Consider the following 17,548-nt stretch of genomic DNA (forward strand, 5'->3'; position numbering starts at 1 on the left):
TTTGAGCAGTTCAAGTGCTTCAGTAATGGCCAGAGCTCTGTCCTTCCAGAGCCTGAGCTGCTCAAAGGAGATTTACAGCTCCTTGAAGCAACCCAGCACCACAGAAACACCCCCAGAGCTATTTATTTACCCCATTTCTAGAGCAGCTTCGACATGTTGGAGGTTGAGATTTCAGAGCAATTTTTACAAGGAAGTTTTAGAGGTGTTTAGGGAAATCTTTGGTGCACTCTAGAGCTGCTTGGAGGGTGTAGAGCAGTTGAGAATGCTACAGAAGTGATTTACAGATGCTCAGGGATGCTTTGGAGGTGCTCAGAGATGTTGTAGGGCAGCTCAGGGATGGTTTAGAGCAGCTCAGGGATGTTTTAGGCAGATCAGGGGTGGTTTAGGGCAGCTCCAGGATGTTTCAGAGGTGCTCAGGGATACTTAGGACAGCTCAGGGATGCTTTAGAGCAGCTCAGGGACAGTTTAGAGCACAGCAGGGATGTTTTGGAGGAGCTCTGGGATGTTTTTAAGATGTTTTATGCAGCTCAGGAATGTTTTAGAGCATGTCAGGGATGTTTTGGGACAGCTCTGGGATGTTTTGGAGGAGCTCTGGGACGTTTTATGCAGCTCGGGGACATTTTGGACCATGTCAGGGATGTTTTGGAGCAGCTCTGGGGATGTTTTGGAGCCTCAGTGCTGCTCTGAGCAGCGTGGAGCAGTCTGAAGCAATCTGGGGGGTTTCAGAGCTCTCAGGGTGTGTCAGAGCCTTTCCCAGCTCTTTGCTGCAGCTCCAGGGCTGCCCGGAGCAGTTCAGAGGAACAGTCTGGAGCCATCCAGAGGCACGGCAGGAGCTGGGAGGGGATTTTGCACGTTCAGGCCCTTTGGGGCGGCTTAAAGGGGTGGGGAGGGGTGGAGGAGGCTTAGAGGGGTGGGGAGCAGCTTAGCAGGGAGGTGAGGGCGTTTAAGGGATTTTTGGAGCAGTACAGAACAGCCGAGTGCTCCGAGGGGGTTCTCCCGGCGTGGATGGAAGGGAAAACTTCGTGTTCCTGCCTGGGGCAGACCCACGAGTCCCTGTCCCAGCCTGCCCCCCTGTCCCTGGGCAGCAGGATCAGCTCCGAGGGTCCCACCTGGATCCTCCAGGAAAGTGAAGGGGGAATTCCCCCATTCCCACCCACACAGCTTGGCTGGCTGGGGAGATTTTGGCTCCCTCCAACCTTGATCCCTCTGGAATCAGTGGGGTCCAGCCTCCCTAATCCTCATCCTCCCAAAATCAGGGCATTCCAGCCAGGCCCAGCCTCCCTCATCCTCATCCTCATCCTCATCCTCATCCTCATCCTCATCCTCATTCTCCCCATATCAGGGCACTCCTTGGTGCAGGAACATTCCACTCAATCCACCCCACTGGAGATCCAGCACTTGGATATTTGGGATGCTCCAATCCAGCACTCAGATCCTCAGGATGCTCCAGTCCACCTCTGTGGAAAAAAAGTCTCCGGGCAGGAATAGTAACAGCTTTTAATCCGACAAGAATTGATACATCAGTTAAGACAATACCATTTTTGCCTCTTTTTTGGGGGACTTCCTTCACATACTGGTCGGGAAAGAGGATTTTCAGGATGTACAGTTTTTGTTTTGTTTTTGTTTTTCTCTCTCCATAGGGACTTTAAAGCATGGTGAATGTGCAAGTCAGTGCTTTTTGTTTGCTTAAAACTTTTTTTTTCCCGGTGCTTATTTACAGTTACAGTACCTCTGTGAGAGCAACAGGAAAAAACAAACGATTGTTTGAGACCTGGGGATCCGGGATCCCAAGTCGAGAAAGGCAGATCTCCAATATTTATATATTTATACATATATATATATATATGCTTTGTGTATACACAGATACATTTCTCTCTTCTTTTAAAGTATTAAAAAAATGGATCAACCTTCATTCTATAAAAATACCTACTCTACAAGATAGAAAAATTTTCCCTCTCCAAGTATACACTGATTTACACCCAAAGCTTCTCTGGAAATGTACATTACGTGGCTTCTTCCTGCGGCCTCGGGGCAGGGAGGGAGGCAGGGAGGGAGGGCCGGGGTGCAGGAGCTGCCCCGGGGTTTGGGGTTCACCCTGACCCCGCTGCCCTGCAGGGGCTCTGGGGTTCAGCCCCCACAGGTGACTTGGCCGTGCCTTGGCCGCTGTCCCCTGGGATGAGGCAGTGACAGCAGCCACGTCCCCCTGCACAGGGTCACCCCGAGGGCTGGAAGGGGCTTGGGGGGAGCAGGCACACCCGGGATTGCTGTGGCTTCTGCTTCCAGGCCGTTCTGGCATTCCCCAAACCTGACGAGCAGGAAGAGGAACCGTGGGCTGAAGCCGATCCCTGGGATTCCTCTGGCTGGCTCCTCCCGGGAGCCCCGGGGAGCAGGGGGGGACAGCGGCCGCTCCCGGGGTCACGCTGTGCCACGGCCGCTTGTGCCAGCAAGCCCAGAGCTGTCTGATGTAAACATGGCTTTTGTTTCCCAGGGAGCTGCTGGTGCTCTCCAGCTCCCCTCCCCATCGGCACAGAGATTCCAGCCCTGGCCGGTGCCAGGGATGAGGAATGAGCGCGGCTCCCCCAGCCCCTGGCGCAGCCCAGGGAACAGAGGGGAAAGGCAGCCGGAGCAGGCTCTCCCTCCAGGACTGCAGCTATCACCAGCAGAGCCCTGCTCCGGCTGGGAATGGCACAGGCCACTGTCCCCAGGACTTCGGGAGGTGAGCTGGGGAGCTCGGGCCGCTCCTCTGCAGCTCCCAAAGCGCTGCGTGTCCCACCAGGACTAGGAGAGGCAGCCAGGACCGGCCTCCAGCGAGGGGTGAGGAGCTGCAGCCTTGCCCCGCGTGTCTGTCCCCAGCTGGGGACGAGTGACAGCTCCCCCGGAGCCACCTCAGCGGCAGGGCCCGGCAGGAGGAGGAGGGAGGAAGAGGAGGGAGTGGAGCCGGGATGCCGAGACGTGCCGACAGTACTGAGCCACAGACAGCAAAAATAAATAAGGAGGCAGGTGACCAAGTGAGCTCACACCCTGTCCCCAACAGCCCCTGCAGCCACTGAGGGCTCTGCACACAGCCGGCCCCAGCAGGAGCACGGGGCAAGGATGGGCTGAGCCAGCTGGATGAGGCCATTTGCATTAAGTTAATTAAAAAATAAACCAAAACCCCAAACCAAAACCAAACCCCAAGCCTGTGCGAGTCCGCGAGGCGCTTCCCTCGTTCCCAGCTCTGCCCGGGGAGTGTGTCGGGGACACTTTGGCACAGCGGATGCTCGGGCCGGGCAGGGCAGCAGGGCACAGTCAGCGCTGTCGCTTCCATCTCCGTCCCGATCTGCCGCGGTTCGGAGCGTCCCTGGGAGGGGCGGTGCCTGTCGGGACAGTCCCCAGCGCCACAGGCACTTCCGGCAGTGCCCCTTTCCTGAGCTCCTGCTCCAGGTTCCCTTTCACGCCTCCACAGCCAGGAGGGCTTCAAAGTAACGGAGTCAGACAACAAAGCCTGGCTGCTGGTTTTCCTTTTCCCTGGTCCGTGGCTCAGTCACTCCCCGACCTGAGGCTTCCTTGTGCCTTCATCAAGTGCAAAGACGTTTGGAGTCCCTCTTCATCCTCTCAGAGCACCAAATCCTCCCGGCTGCATTACTTGACTTCCAGGATGGAGGGGTTGGTCTCCATGATGGCCACGATGATCCTGTCGATGTAATCCTGCAGGCGGAAGTTGATCTCCTCTTGCTTCTGGATTGCTTCCATGAGCTGCAGCAGAGGGGAGAGGGAGGGAGAGGTCACTGCCTGACACTGCTCAGGGCTCCCCGTGGCTCTGTGCATCCATGGCTGACTCCCTGGCTCTTCACTCTGGACTGGGATATTCCTGACCTTGTTTAAATGGCCAGGGAAAAACTGGTTCTGCTCACTCCTGTCCTTCCTTGAGCTCTCAGCCTGAGGGGCCCTGGAGAGAGCAGGGAGCATCACATCTCCATTGGATCCCCAAAATATCCGGGTGTGTTTCCCCACTTCCTGAGGTGTTAAAAGATTTAATTCCAGCGCTTGTGCAGGCTCAGCCACCTCTGGGTGGTGTTCAGGGAGTTGCTGGGATCTCCAGGGGGAATGTCCTGGCTCCCAGGGGTTTAAAGACAGCTCCAGACTGATGGACACAGCCCGTGGTGGCTGCTCTGTCCTGGAACAGGGAAGGCTGTCCCAGGGCAGGCAAAGCAGAGCTGCCAGAATCAGCAACTGGGCAGGGAGCAGCTTCCCTGTCCCTAGGAGGGAGGGCTGGCAGGCAGGGTAAAAGACCTGAGAGCTCTATAGACAATTGTGTGGGGATTTCTCTGCTCCTGACAGCTTTCAGGGGAATTTTGGGCATGGGCTGAGCCACAGACAAGGCACATCCACTCCTCCCAGGCCATGCCAGGTGCAGGCACCCAGGAAGGTGCAGTCTGAGCCAGCAGCTCCTCATTGCACGTACCTCATCTCTGGAGACAGAGCTGATCTCCGCTGCCAGGGACTCAGAGAAGGAGGCTGAGAAGAGGTTCTTGGCTCCCTGGATGCTCAGGTTGATGATCTGTCCGTTCAGCTCATCGTTCTGCTCCTTCAGGTTCCTGTTATCCTGTTCACACACAAACCACATGCTGCTGGAGCACCTGGTGCTCAGAGCTGATCCAGCCCGGCAAAGGCAGACAGGGGCTTTCATCCTAACCCAGCTCACACAGTGCTGGGAACAGCACATGGGCTGCTGCCTCCGTCTCAGCAGAGCCTGGAGAACCTTTGGAAGCATGAGACACACTGGGAAGATCCAGGGGACACAGCAGAGAGAGAATGGCTCCTGCTGTCCCTGAGAAAGCACCAACCTCCCTCTCCCAGGACAGGAAAGCAAGACAGCACTGTGCTCCCGGATCCACTCCATCCCCTGGGAGAGAGCCCCCAGACCCTGCTGGTCCTCCCTTGGCATCAGGGGATCGTTTCCCTGCCAGCCCAGCCTTCCTTACCTGCTTGAGCTGCTTGATCTCCTGCTCCAGCTCCGTCTCCCGTGTCCTGCTGTTGTATTCCTGCAGCCCCATGCTGCTGCTCCGGCCCCTGCGCTGCTCCGCCTCCAGCTTGAAGAGCTGCAGGTGCTCCAGCTGCTTCCTGAGGTCCTCGATGAGCTGCAGAGCAAGGCAAGGGGACAGCTGAGTGCCACAGGCCTGGGAGATCCAGCAGCACCCTCTGGATGTGGCTGCTGTGGGAGCAGCTCCATGGATTGCTGCAGCAGGATTGTTGGCCACAGCAGTGGCTGCCCCGTCCCTGGCAGCGTCCAAGGCCAGGCTGGATGGAGCTTGGAGCAATCTGGGACAGTGGAAGCTGTCCTTGCCCATGGCAGGGGGTGGAACAAGATGAACTTTGAGGTCCTTCTCAAACCATTGCATGATTTAATTAATTTCCAGGGGGCATTTGGCTTCCTCTTCCTCCCTCACACCTCCAGCAAGCAGGAGATGGGGAGCTACTGAAATACATGAGCACAGCCCTGCAAGGACCTTGTTGGAGGGCTGAAGATGCTGGGTTTGGGTCTGCAGCAGCACAGACCCCCCAGCAAAGTGGGTCCCTCCCCAGCCAGCTCCCTCCTGCTGCAGGGTTGGGTCCCCTCCTCACCCCCAAGCCCTCAGTGACACCACAGTGACAACTAATTCCACTTTAGGCCAGAGCTCCTTTCCTGCCACCACCGCCAGCCCTGCTTGGGCCTCCAGCTGGGATCACCAGGCAGAGATGATGGGAGCACTGGGAGAGTGTGATCCAGCCCCCAGGCACTCAGCTCCCACCCCCTCTGCTCCTGCCTGCTGGCTCCATGTGCCTCTGCCACTGCTCCTTCCAGGTAGGAAGGGAAGGGGTCAGGGTGGCACAGCCCCTTGCAGGGACACTGTTGGATGAATTCCAGAGCAGCAGAAGTGACTGAGGTGCTGCTGCTGAACCCCTCTCCTCTGCCCAGGCAGCCCTCACTGCTCCAGGCACCCATTTCTGGAGAGGCTGCCAAGGCCAGATTCCCACATTTTGGGGACAGGGCTGTGGCAGGCCCAGGCTCCACTCACCTCCTGCGTTGACTCCTTCTCCTTCTGAAACTGGTGCCTCTCCTGACTCAGCTTGTCCCCCATCTTCCTCTTTTTTTCCTGCTCTTCTGTGAGCTGCACAGTGAGGTCCTCAATCTCATCCAGCAGCTTCTGCTTCTCCTGCAAGGACACGAGCAGCCCAGTGAGAGGCCCTGGGGCCCAGCTGGGTGCTGGCTCTGCAGGGAATGCTCCTGAGGCACCAGGAGGCTCTGCCTGCTGGGATCTCATCTGCTCAGAGCCTGGGGCTTTGGCAGCACTGAGGGAGGCAGTCAGGGATGGCTCCAGAGTGAATCCACATGAATATCCACCCTTGTGCTGTTTTCTGGGAAGCACGATGCTGGTGTGGGATGGGCTGGGGCCAGCACGGGGCTCCAGGCCAAGGAGAGACATTAAATCTTAAGGCTCCTTATGTCTGGATTTCAGAAAAGTCCTGAATCTGAGATCTTTACCTCCCTCTTGGATTCACATATGAAAGGTTTTAATTGAGGGCTGATCCAAGAAGGAATAGACCAGTTGAAGCCAGGATGTAAAACACACAGCCCAGCTCTGTTCCCTTCTCCCCAAAGCCTTGGCAGAATGCTTGGGATGCAGGTGAAGATGCCAACAGCCCCTAGAGCAGCACCTTCTGCCTGTGACCAGCTTTTTCTGCTTCTCACTCCACCCCACAATCAGTGATTCTGGAGGTGCACAAGGAGCTGGGAGGGGACACAGCTGGGACAGCTGATCCCAAAAGTCAAAATGGATTTCTAATACTATATGACAACATGTTCATCAATATAAGCTAGGGGAAGAATGAGAAAAAGGGGGTGTTTGGAGTGATGGCATTTGTCTTCCCAAGTCACTGTCAGGCTCCCTGCTTGATGATGGAGCTCTGCTTTCCAGGAGATGCCTGAACACCTGTCTGCCTTGGGAAGCAGCGAATTAACTCCATGTTTTGCTTTGCTTCTGTGGGCAGCTTTTGCTTTACTTAATAAACTGTCTTTTCCCTCAGCCCACAAGTTTTACCATTGTTGCCCTTCCAAACCTCCCCGGGCTCACAGCTTCCAGTTCCATGGGAAAGGTTTTGGCTTTCAGAACTCCACAAATGCCACAGGACCTCCTGCAGTGCTGGCGATGGATGGCCCGTGGCACGCAGGGCTGAGGAGCAGCTCCACAGGGGAGCTCCAGATGCTGGCTCAGTGGTGGAACCCTGGCTGCTGAGAATTTGAGACTTTCTGTGCTGACAGGCACTGACCCCCAAGAGAACACTGCATTTGACCTGAGGCCGTGGAGAAGCTTCCAAAATGGAATGACAGCACTGGGATTATGGGTGTAGAGTTTGAATAGAAGAGTGTAATATTACATGGTGGGAAACTTAGAGTTTAAGGTTTTAGAATACAGTAATATATATAAAGCAAGATGGATGTTTTAGGGTGGAGGCTGGTCCTTCTTCTTCGCCTTCTTCTCCATGGGTGTGGGTGGTTTTGTGTAATTGGATAAAAAGTCCACATTGCAGGGTGGTTGGTTATTGGGTTGAAAGTAAAAATAATTTAGGTGTCATTTCTTAATTTGACAGTTTATCCTTAAAAGGCCTTGTAGAGAGAGAGATGGGGCTCCATTTTCAGTTTGTTAGAGTGAAGTGCTGTAGAACTCAGGGTTTGTGAGACTGTGACATAGATAAGAACTAACAAACATCTGAGTCCCAACAAGAAACACCATCTCATTATTTAATCCTGACCCTGGCAGAGAAGAAGCAAAGACTCCACAGCTCGGGGGTGTCCTGCTCCATGGAGCAGCACCAAAGGCACCACGCCAGCAGGAAAGGCAACACTAACAACAAAATCCTGATTTTTGGGCACTGGACAGGAGAGCAGCTCATCAGCCAGGCTTCTCCTGGGCAGGGAGGGGCGGTGACTGCAACTCTTGCCCCTCCTTCATCCCACTCACTGGGGAGAAAAGGAGAATGGCTCTGCATGGATCAAAACCAACTTCCCATGGCTGAAACACACCACGGCAGGGAATTTATCCTCAGAGCCACTGGGCTTTTCCTGCCCCCAGCCTCAGCTGTGCTCACAAGGTCCTGGCAGATGAAGACCACATCAGGAGGGATGGAGCTGCAGCACTCTCCCGTGGGATTAAACACAGATAAAATGCCTCAGGCCCTCCAGCTGGGAGAGGAGGTTTGATCTCAGTTCAATTTTAACCTTAATTCTGCCCCAAGCTTGGCAGAGACAAAATGCAGGCCCTGTTCCAGGTGTCCCACCTGTAACCCACACTGTCCCTAAAGGTGAGGCTCTTGCCCATCCCAAGGAGCCTCGGGATGCCCCAGCCCTGCAAGGCCTTGGATCCTGAGCAGGGTGACAGTGAGAGGGGCTGGGAGGTGACACAGATCTTTGGAAACTCAACTCAGAAATCCCAGAACGTGGAGATGGAGCATCCCTGCTCCTCCTCCTCCCCTGCACTGGACTGGCCACAGGGATGGGGACAGGGATGGGGACAAGCTTCCACAAGAGGGCACGAGTCCCCTCCTGAGCAGGCACTGCCACAGAGAGATTTATCAGGGGTTTATTCCCAGCTTCCAGGCTGAACAGTGGGAAACTACAAGGATAACTGTGTGGGATAGTGCTGTCCAAAGTGGGGTCTGCAGCAACTGGAAAATGGAAGCAACTGGTTTGTTACATCAAATGGATCTCATGTTCATGAAAATTCATCCCAAAGCCAGAATTTCATCCCAAAACCAGGCACCCTCTGGCCTCACCTCCTCAAGCCTCTCGATGTTGGCTCTCAGGCAGGGGACACAGGACCTCAGCTCGCTGTTCTCATCATCCAGCTGTTGCAGCCTGCAAAGGCAACGGGTGTGAGACTCATCCCAGCATCCAAAGAGGGGGAGAAAACATCCCAGGAATACTAAACCAAAGGGAAGCCAGCAGGAATTCATCTGTTCAAGGCAAACCCTGAGATACTTCTGCTGCCAGGGGAAAGAGAGGGGCATCCACACAATGCTGATATCCATCAGCTCCAGGGCTCTTCCTTGTTCCAAGGGTTTTTTTTCAGTCCCTGCACAAGCCTCAGCAGCAGAGACAACAGAACAGGGGGTCAGAGAGGGCTTTGGGTTTGCATTCCCAGGTAAAACCTCACTGTCTCCACCTTCCATGGACTGCAAGGGATGAACAACAGCAAAACATCCTGGGAAAGCTGGAAAAACCCTGTCAAATAACTGACACCTCTCCCACCCCACTTCTTTCTTTGGAATCCACCAGGAAGCATGAAGCACCCTGGCTGGGACACTCTGCCTCTTTGGAGGATTCTCCTTTCCCAGGTATTTGTCTGTTTCCATCAAGGTGGAAAACATCTGGGCATCAAAAGTACTCCAAGGGGTCATTTATGGGAAGAAGCATTAACAAATCCCCTCTTCATCCCCACACTGCAGGGCAGGCACATGGATAAAGGGTGGGAGCTAAACTTAAAATGCAATAGAGCAGCTCAAATAAAGAATCCAAGATTAGGTCTGTGGGCCAAAGGTGGAAATAACCAAAACTCAGGGTTTGTGGTGACTTCAGCCCCACCTTGAACCCATTAAACTCCCTGCCTGCCTCCCTGTGTGCCCCCAAGGCTGCCTGGGCACAGATTCTGGGGTGGCTCCAGGAGAGCTGCCCCCCCCAGCCCCACCTGGCCTGCAGGTTCTCGATCTCAATGCTCTTCTCCCTCTCCATTTTGCTGAGCAGCTCCCTCTGCTTCTTGATCTCCTCCAGCAGGGTCTGGTCAGCCCTCAGCTCCTGCTCCTTCAGCTGCTCCTCGAGCGCGTTTGCTCTGCAGAGAGGACAAAGAGGGGATTAAACTGTCCTTAGGAGCAGGCTGCCATCCCAAAGGAGGGACCAGACTCTCCTCCCAGCCCCTTTCCCACCCCTCAGGTGAGCTGGGAGAAGCAGATGGTAAAACAGAACAGGCTTCCAGGGAAAATACACCAATCACCATCTCAAACAGCTTCACTGCATCCCAGCAGATGCAGCAGGAGAAGCAGCACCTTTTCCATCACAGGTTTCCCAAGTCAGATGCCTTAAGGAACACAAGCATGTTATTCAATTTCCAGCCTGGGAAAGAACTTAATTTTTAATTATTTTTAAATGTCTTCTATGCATGAGAATTATTTCCAAGAGCAGTCGCACACATACACATCTCTTAATGGGAATCTGAGAGTCACTGAGGTTGGAAAAGACCTTTAAGAGCATCTAATCCAAACACAAATCCCAGGGTTTGTGGTTCCACCAGCAGTAGCCATGGCAGAGAAATCCTCCTTCAGCTGTTTCCAGCAGGAAGTGGTCTCATTGCTCAGAGAAAAGGCAACAGCCTCAATCCTTCTTCTTTTCACTATCTGTGATCCCAACAAAAACCAAGGGATCTGCAGGTCACCCTTTCCTGTGTGTCAGCAGAACTGCAGATCACAGAATCCCAGAAGGGTTTGGGCTGGACCAATGGGAGGGACCTTAAAACTTATCCAATCCCACCCCTGCCACGGGCAGAGACACCTTCCACTGTCCCAGGCTGCTCCAAGCCCTGTCCAACCTGGCCTTGGGCACTGCCAGGGATCCAGGGACAGCCACAGCTGCTCTGGGCACCCTGTGCCAGGGCCTCTCCACCCTCCCAGGGAACAATTCCTTCCCAGTATCCCATCCATCCCTGCCCTCTGGCAGTGGAAGCCATTCCCTGTGTCCTGTCCCTCCATCCCTTGTCCCCAGTCCCTCTCCAGCTCTCCTGGAGCCCCTTCAGGCCCTGCAAGGGCTCTGAGCTCTCCCTGGAGCCTTCTCCTCTCCAGGTGAGCACCCCCAGCTCTCCCAGCCTGGCTCCACTATCCCAGGTTGCTCCAAGCCCTGTCCAACCTGGCCATGAGCACTTGCAGGGATGGGGCTGGGAGCTGGAGTTCCTGCAGTGGCTTTGCCCAGGGGAAGGCTTTTCCCAGCTGATCCCACTCCTCCCCAGCACCGAGCTCACCCAGAGCCAGCCGACACTTCCAGGCCAAGCTGCTGAAGTGAAAACATTTCCCTCACTCCCAGGTTTATCAGGGCTTAGGGAAACCTTTGTTTGAGTGGCTCAGTTCCCTGACACGACTGTTACTTAACAGAATTACAGCCCTATAGATAAACTGTGCTGGGTTTATCTGCCCAGGGTAAAGCTATGCTGGGAGAGAGGAGCCTGGCAGATTAGCACACACAGGGATTACATCATGTGGGATCCAAAGGGCTGCACCCTGGCCAGGATCCAGCAGGAGGCAAGCCCTGGAGCTCCAGAGACCATTTGGAAGGGGCATGTGGGGCAGGAAAAGATAGTAAATATACATATACATATACATATACATATACATATACATATTTTTTAAAGCCAAGACCCAGTGTTCCAGAGACCTTTTGGGAGGGACACATGGAGCAGAGAAGCACATGAAAAAAACCAAAAGACAAACAACAACAATAACAACAAAACCCCATCCTGAGTGGGAAGGGAGCCACAAGGATCATAGATTCCAACTCCCAGCCCTGCACAGACACCACAATAATCCCACCCTGGGCATCCCTGAGATCATTGTCCAAAGGCTCCTGGAGCTCTGGCAGCCTCGAGGCTGTGCCCATTCCCTGTGGAGCCTGGGCAGTGCCCAGCACCCTCTGGGGGAAGAACCTTTCCTGATCTCCAACCTAAACCTGCCCTGGTCCAGCTCCAACAATTAAAAGCCATATATTAAAATCACCAAAAGCCAAGTCCTGGAGCTCCAGAGACCTTAAGCCCATAAAATATAAAATCTCCACATCACTGAGTCCTGTTCTCAGCTGGGATGGAGTAAACATCCGTGGTAAGGGCTGTGGTTTGGATTTGGGAAGGGAGCTGAAGCACGAGGAGGGGCTCTCACCTGTGCACCAGCTGCAGGTTCTCCTGCCGGAGGCGGCTGTGCTGCTCCCCGTTGGCAGCCGTGTCCTTCTCCAGCTCCGTCACCCGCTTCTCCAGGAACACCACCTGCCAGCAGGGACACAGATCAGCCTCCAGGCAGCCTCAAACCCAGAACAGCCCCCACAGCATCCCTAAACAAGCAGAATTCCCACTGGAATTGGGCAGTCATGCCTTGAGTTAAAGCATCCCTTTAAAACATCCTTTTCCACCGGTTTCCCAGGTTTTGATGGTTCCCATGTACCAGTCTGGGGTCAAACACTTCACTGTTTCCTTTCTTCAATCCCTTCCTGATGACATCCTAAAAGGAGTCTAGAGGGAAAGATCCTGGTGGATCTCCAGAACTCCACATGCAGCCCTGAGGTTGGATAACTCCCCACTGCCTGGAACAGGATGGAAACCCTGAATTTACAGATGGAGGGATCAGTGCCAGCTGGTGGGGAAGGACCAGAGGTGAGGATTTTCTCCCCGTACCTGTACAGGGTTTATTCCAGCTGTATTTGCATTTGATTCATTCAAATTCCATATAAAACAATCCTGGGGGAGAAGAAATGGGGAGCATGTCTGGAAAAGCCAAACTGTGGCTCTGGGAGAAGGGCTGGAGACATGGGAGTATTAAAGAGGCCGTGCAGACACACAAGGCCTTTCCCAGCAGTGCCCTTTCCATCAAAGGTTTCCCAAGTCAAATGCCTTAAGGAACCCAACTATTTTATTCAGCTTCCAGCCTTGGAAAAGTGTTGATTTCTATTTATTTTTTAAAGGTCTTCCCTGCATTATAATTATTTCCAAGTGTAGCCACACATACACGTTTCTCTTTCACGCACAGCTCCTCAGCACATTCATATTCCAGAGATAAAAAGCCATTTCCAAGGAGTTCCAGGACTTCACTAGACATCTACACAATCTCAGCTTCTTTCCCGTAGCTTCTTCTCCCTGTTTTTTAACTAGGGATACTCAAACAAAATCTTTTCTGTGCTCCCATCTTATCCTACAACTCCTTTCTTGTAATACCCCAGGAAAACTCATCAGCACCAGCACAAAATCAACTCTACCCTGACAGCACGAGCAGAGTGTGCCAAGAAGAGGAAGTTCTTGTTTCACATCGGGTGGACTGCCTCAGAAAAGCAGAACCTGAGAACATCTTCTTGTGTGAATGAGAAGTGAAAATGCTGCCTGTGAACAGCCCATTTCTCCTCCCAGCACTCTGGGGGAAGCCACTGCCCCTGGAGAAGATCCAGTGTCACTTCCTGGCCCTGCACAGCACTTGGAGTGCTCCTCTCCTCCTCCATCCCCTCCATGGAGAGGGCCCCCCATGCCCCATCTGCACAGAGAGGAGCTTCAGCCTGATACTGCCTGGGAACACTGGAGCACTGCAAGGCACTGAATCCTGCGGGGTAACACAGACCTTACCCTATAACCCTTTCCTCTCAACATCTCAGAAAAGCTCAGCGGCACCAGCTGCATCCTGATGGCCCAGGCCGAGGGCAGAAGGGAGGGAGGCCTCACCTTGTCCGTGATGTCCTCGTCAGTGCACTCCAGGTTGTCCCGGTAGGATTCCTCCATCACCCCCACGGCCAGCGAGCTCGTCTGGTGCAGCTGCCTGAAACAGAGACAAACCACCCCGACCCACAGCAGCAGCGGCATCAGCCCCAGCACCGGCACCATGGTGACACCAGGTGACAGCGGCTGGCGCGGCCGCCACCTCCCGCCCTCCTCAGCCTTTGCCACAGGGATCTGTCACTGCTCCTTGGAGTGCTGCATGTCCCCTCACCACGGAGCTCTCCCGGGAAATCCAGCGCTCCAACGTGGACACGCTCCCGGGACTTCACACCGGGATCATTGCTCTTTGGAATGGGAAGAGATAAGAGCTCCCTCTTCCCACTTTCTTTCTTTAGTCCAGTCCCAAGGCTGTGGATTATCCAGCAAAGGCCAGAGTACTCCCAGTGCTGATAAGGCTGGGAAGAAGTGAGGATGTAAGGGGAGGGAGAGGGGCAAACCCCCCTGAGGCTGCTGTGACCCCCCAGCCCAGGGGAGCTAATCATTAACGAGGCCTCGTGACAGCGGCGTCCCCAGCTTTGTGACAAGCTAAAGGACACCCTGAAGAGGGGCTGCTCGGGGCTGCACCCTCAGCATGGCTCTGGATCTGCCCTGGAGAGGGGGTGTGTTCCAGCCCTGGAACCCCAGGCAGGAGAACACTCTGCTCTCCTACTTTGAGCAGGGGATGGATGACAAAACCACAGAGGTCTCTTTAAACCTCAGTTTTTTCCCAGGAATTTGTACCATTGGCTCTTGAATTCCACCCACTACAGTGTGTTCATGCCAGGACTCACTAAGCACAACTGGCATTTACCAAGAGACCACAGCCTGATTCTGCATCCTCACCCTCAGTTTATATTTAGGTTTTAAAGTCTCAGGCACATTTGTCATTTAAATCATGCCAAGCACAACAGGGCTTAAGCAGCTGAGATTTCTTGGCACGAGCAGAACCCGGATAAGAAAAATGAGGAAAGAGCCTTTACCAAAATAAAATCAATTTTCTAAAAGCAAATGTTTTGGGATTATTCACTAATTACAGTATCTGCAACAAAGGATTTGCTTTGGGCTGAGCTTAAGGATCTGGCTTGGCAAAACACTCTTATCTCCCCCCTTATCACAAACCAAACCTGACTGCTCTTGAATTAACTAATATTTAAGCAAGCCCACACATCCCTGCCTCAGAAAAGCAAAGGGCCAGGAGGGCTCAATCCCCCATAAGACAGGGTATCTCCGTTCCCAAAAGTTTAACTCAAATCCTGCCAAAATTATCTGTGCCAGGCACGGGACAAAAACGAGTCCTAAAACAGGAAACCTGGGGACAGGCTGCTCCCCCCAGCCCTCCTTCCTGCCAGTGTTTTTAACAAAGCTCGAGAAAGTAAGATGAGTGGAAGTAGGAAATGTAATATCAAGGATCTGCTTCCTTTCCAGGAGGGGAACGGTGCCAGGGGAGATTGCTGAGTGCAGGAAAAATGGAGAAGGGAAAGGTGTGAGAGCACAGTGGGAGGAAGAGGTGCAGGGAAGCTGCTTGGGTCAGCACAGGGAGCAGAGTGAGTGTCAGGAACAGGAACACTCCCAAACTGAGCTGCCTGTTCCTCCACAGTGTCCCTGTCCTGCTGGGAATCAAGCAAGGAGAAATCCAACAAGTGCAGAGGGAAATCTCCCTCCTGAGCGTGGCAGAGGCAGAACAGCGAGGTAAGAGTCAGTTTATCCTTACAATCATGATGGCATGGGAACAGGAGGGATGGGGGAGCTGGGAGAGGAAAGGTGAGCACCAGGTGACACTGAGAGGGGAGGGAAGGACCCTTGGCCCCAGAGATCCACGGCAAACTGCCTGGATATATCCAATATATCCAATATCCCTGTGCAGTCAGGGGTCACAATGCCCACATGGAAAAGGTGACTGACATCACATGAGGTCATGCAGGACAGAAGCAGCACAGCATTAAACCTGGGCTTAAACCAGGGCTAAACCATTAAACCAGAGTTACCTGCAGCCCACCCAGTGCCCCAGAGCCTCTGACCCCTGAGCAGGGGGAGCTGCTTCCACAAAGCCAAGTGTTGAGGGTGACATGGAGTGAAGTAAAACAGGACCAAGAGCTGTCTGAGGCAGCTGGAATTTTCAGGGTGCTGGAGAATTCCTCCAGGTGGGGGTACTGACTGGTCTGGTCCTGCAGAACTCTACAGACATGGTGATACTGGGAGGGATCCCAGACTGGGACATATCCCAGAGGGATATGTCCTTCTAGAGACTCCTTCCCTCCTCCATGTACCCCCTGCTATGGCACTGGCAGGACAGATCATGAGGAAAAGCTCCCCCATTTTTTCCTGGAAGGAATCAGATTGCCAGCAGCCTCCAGCTGTGTGCATGAGTGAGAAACCTCCATTCCAGAAAAAAAAATACCAGAATTAAACCCACTTTTCCCCAGCACTATGGAATAAGTCCAGAAATACAACTCTCCAAGCTTATTTTGAGTTTTCCTTCTGTGGAGCTGGCAGCTCACACGGATCAAGCAAACAACAAGAGGAGTATGAGCTTACCTTGCCACCTTCTTGCTGGAAAGTCTTTTATTGGGGCTGCAAAATGAAGAAAAAACAGGAAAGAGTTAGAAAAGCTGACAGTGGAGAGCCAGGCAAACAGGAAACTGCATGGACTCCGGGGCACATCCTCTGCTCTGGCAGGGAGCCCTTGGCATGCACCCCCAAACCCCTGGAAAGGGCAGGAGAGGGGCCACTCTCGTGTTGAACAACAGGGAATAACAAAGCACATGGAATAATGCTGGAGAAGAGCTCGCTGCCCCCTGCCACGCTCTGCTCTCCCGCTGATCCTGCCTGAAAACCGATCCCCAAGGAAAGAGCTAAGAATAGCAGGGAGGCTGGGGGGGCTCCAGCCCGGTGCTGATGGCAGACTGAGCCACATGTCCTGCACCCCAGGGCACCCCAGGCCTCCCCTGCCACCCCCAGAGCTCCCCTGGACTGGGGACCAACGGCACATCCGTCCTTCTGCCATGATCCCACTGGATCATGATCCCAAATGATCCAGCCATGACCCCACTGGATCAATCCATCCTTCTGCCCTTCCACAGCCACCATCCCACTCTTGGGCCCTGGATCTCCAGGGAAGTGCTGCCTGCTCCTGGCTCAGAGGCTTCACGAGCTGCTGGTGGTGCCCCTGTCTGGATTTTGAGCAGGGCACTGTTGCAGTAGCTGTGGAGGGGGACGAGCTCTCTCTCCTTCTCACGGATAACTGATGGGGATCACTCCTTGGATCCACGTCTGAGCCAGCTGCCACCATACCACAGCGGTCAGGGATCAGTGTCACCACAGGACGAGCAGCCAAGGGCTGTGTCACCGTGTCCCACCTGCAGGGGACAGGCTGCAGGCTCTCCCTGCTGAGAAAAATCAGCCTTTTCCAGAACCAGCTCCTTGCTGACATGCTTCTTCTAGTCCTGACAGGTGCTGGGGAAGTGGACAGGGCTTGGTTCTCCTCATCTTCCATCCATGCTGGTGTCACAAGATGCCAAGATGCCACTGGGCCACACCAAATCCTCACTCAGCAATGGCAGCAGGAACAACTCCAATCCAAGAAGCAGCAACTGCATTCCCTGGTGCTTAGCTCAGTTTTAGGAAAAAATAACAAATAAAATCATCTGGAAGTCCACTCCCGCTTGGAGCTGCAACATGAGTTCTTCGAAGGAGGGATTAAAAATAGCTTAGGACAATTTGCTTTGTAAAGCAACCCCCAAACCTGACTGGGGGCTGTTGTCAGGGTGACCAGCCCTCGGGTCAAAGAGCATCCTCAAATCCCAGATTTCCAGGGAGCACAAGAGCTGCTGCTGGCTGGGCTTCAAGGCTGCTCGGCACCCAAGGGGAGGAGGTCAGGTCCTGGTGTTTGCCAGGAATTGTAAGGAATGGCCCCAGCACTGGGGGGAAAATATTTTCCTCTGGAAAAAGCTCCTGGGGAAGTGACAGCACCTGCAGTGTCCAAAGGCTGAGACACCAGCAAGGGCACTGGAACAAAACAGAGGCACAAACCACTTCATTCCAAG

The 17,548-nt window shown here is 53.9% G+C and overlaps 1 protein-coding gene across 7 annotated transcripts in view; it reads right to left on the bottom strand.

The window, feature by feature from the left end:
- Nucleotides 1-1,479: 1,479 nt before the first annotated feature.
- Nucleotides 1,480-17,548, bottom strand: part of RAB11FIP3 (RAB11 family interacting protein 3) — an 80,100-nt gene continuing 64,031 nt past the window's right edge. For all 7 annotated transcript variants that reach the window (XM_053992123.1, XM_053992124.1, XM_053992126.1 and 4 more), the window contains 9 exons: nt 16,041-16,076; nt 13,473-13,566; nt 11,932-12,035; nt 9,705-9,845; nt 8,794-8,875; nt 6,039-6,176; nt 4,965-5,120; nt 4,445-4,585; nt 1,480-3,735 (listed from right to left, as the gene is read on the bottom strand). In XM_053992123.1, the coding sequence (XP_053848098.1) occupies nt 3,622-3,735; nt 4,445-4,585; nt 4,965-5,120; nt 6,039-6,176; nt 8,794-8,875; nt 9,705-9,845; nt 11,932-12,035; nt 13,473-13,566; nt 16,041-16,076 (1,006 nt within the window). In that variant the 3' untranslated portion in view covers nt 1,480-3,621. The remainder of the gene's footprint in view (nt 3,736-4,444; nt 4,586-4,964; nt 5,121-6,038; nt 6,177-8,793; nt 8,876-9,704; nt 9,846-11,931; nt 12,036-13,472; nt 13,567-16,040; nt 16,077-17,548) is intronic.

This window comes from Vidua macroura, chromosome 16 (genome assembly GCF_024509145.1).
Source record: "Vidua macroura isolate BioBank_ID:100142 chromosome 16, ASM2450914v1, whole genome shotgun sequence".
NCBI classification, from domain to species: domain Eukaryota; kingdom Metazoa; phylum Chordata; class Aves; order Passeriformes; family Viduidae; genus Vidua; species Vidua macroura.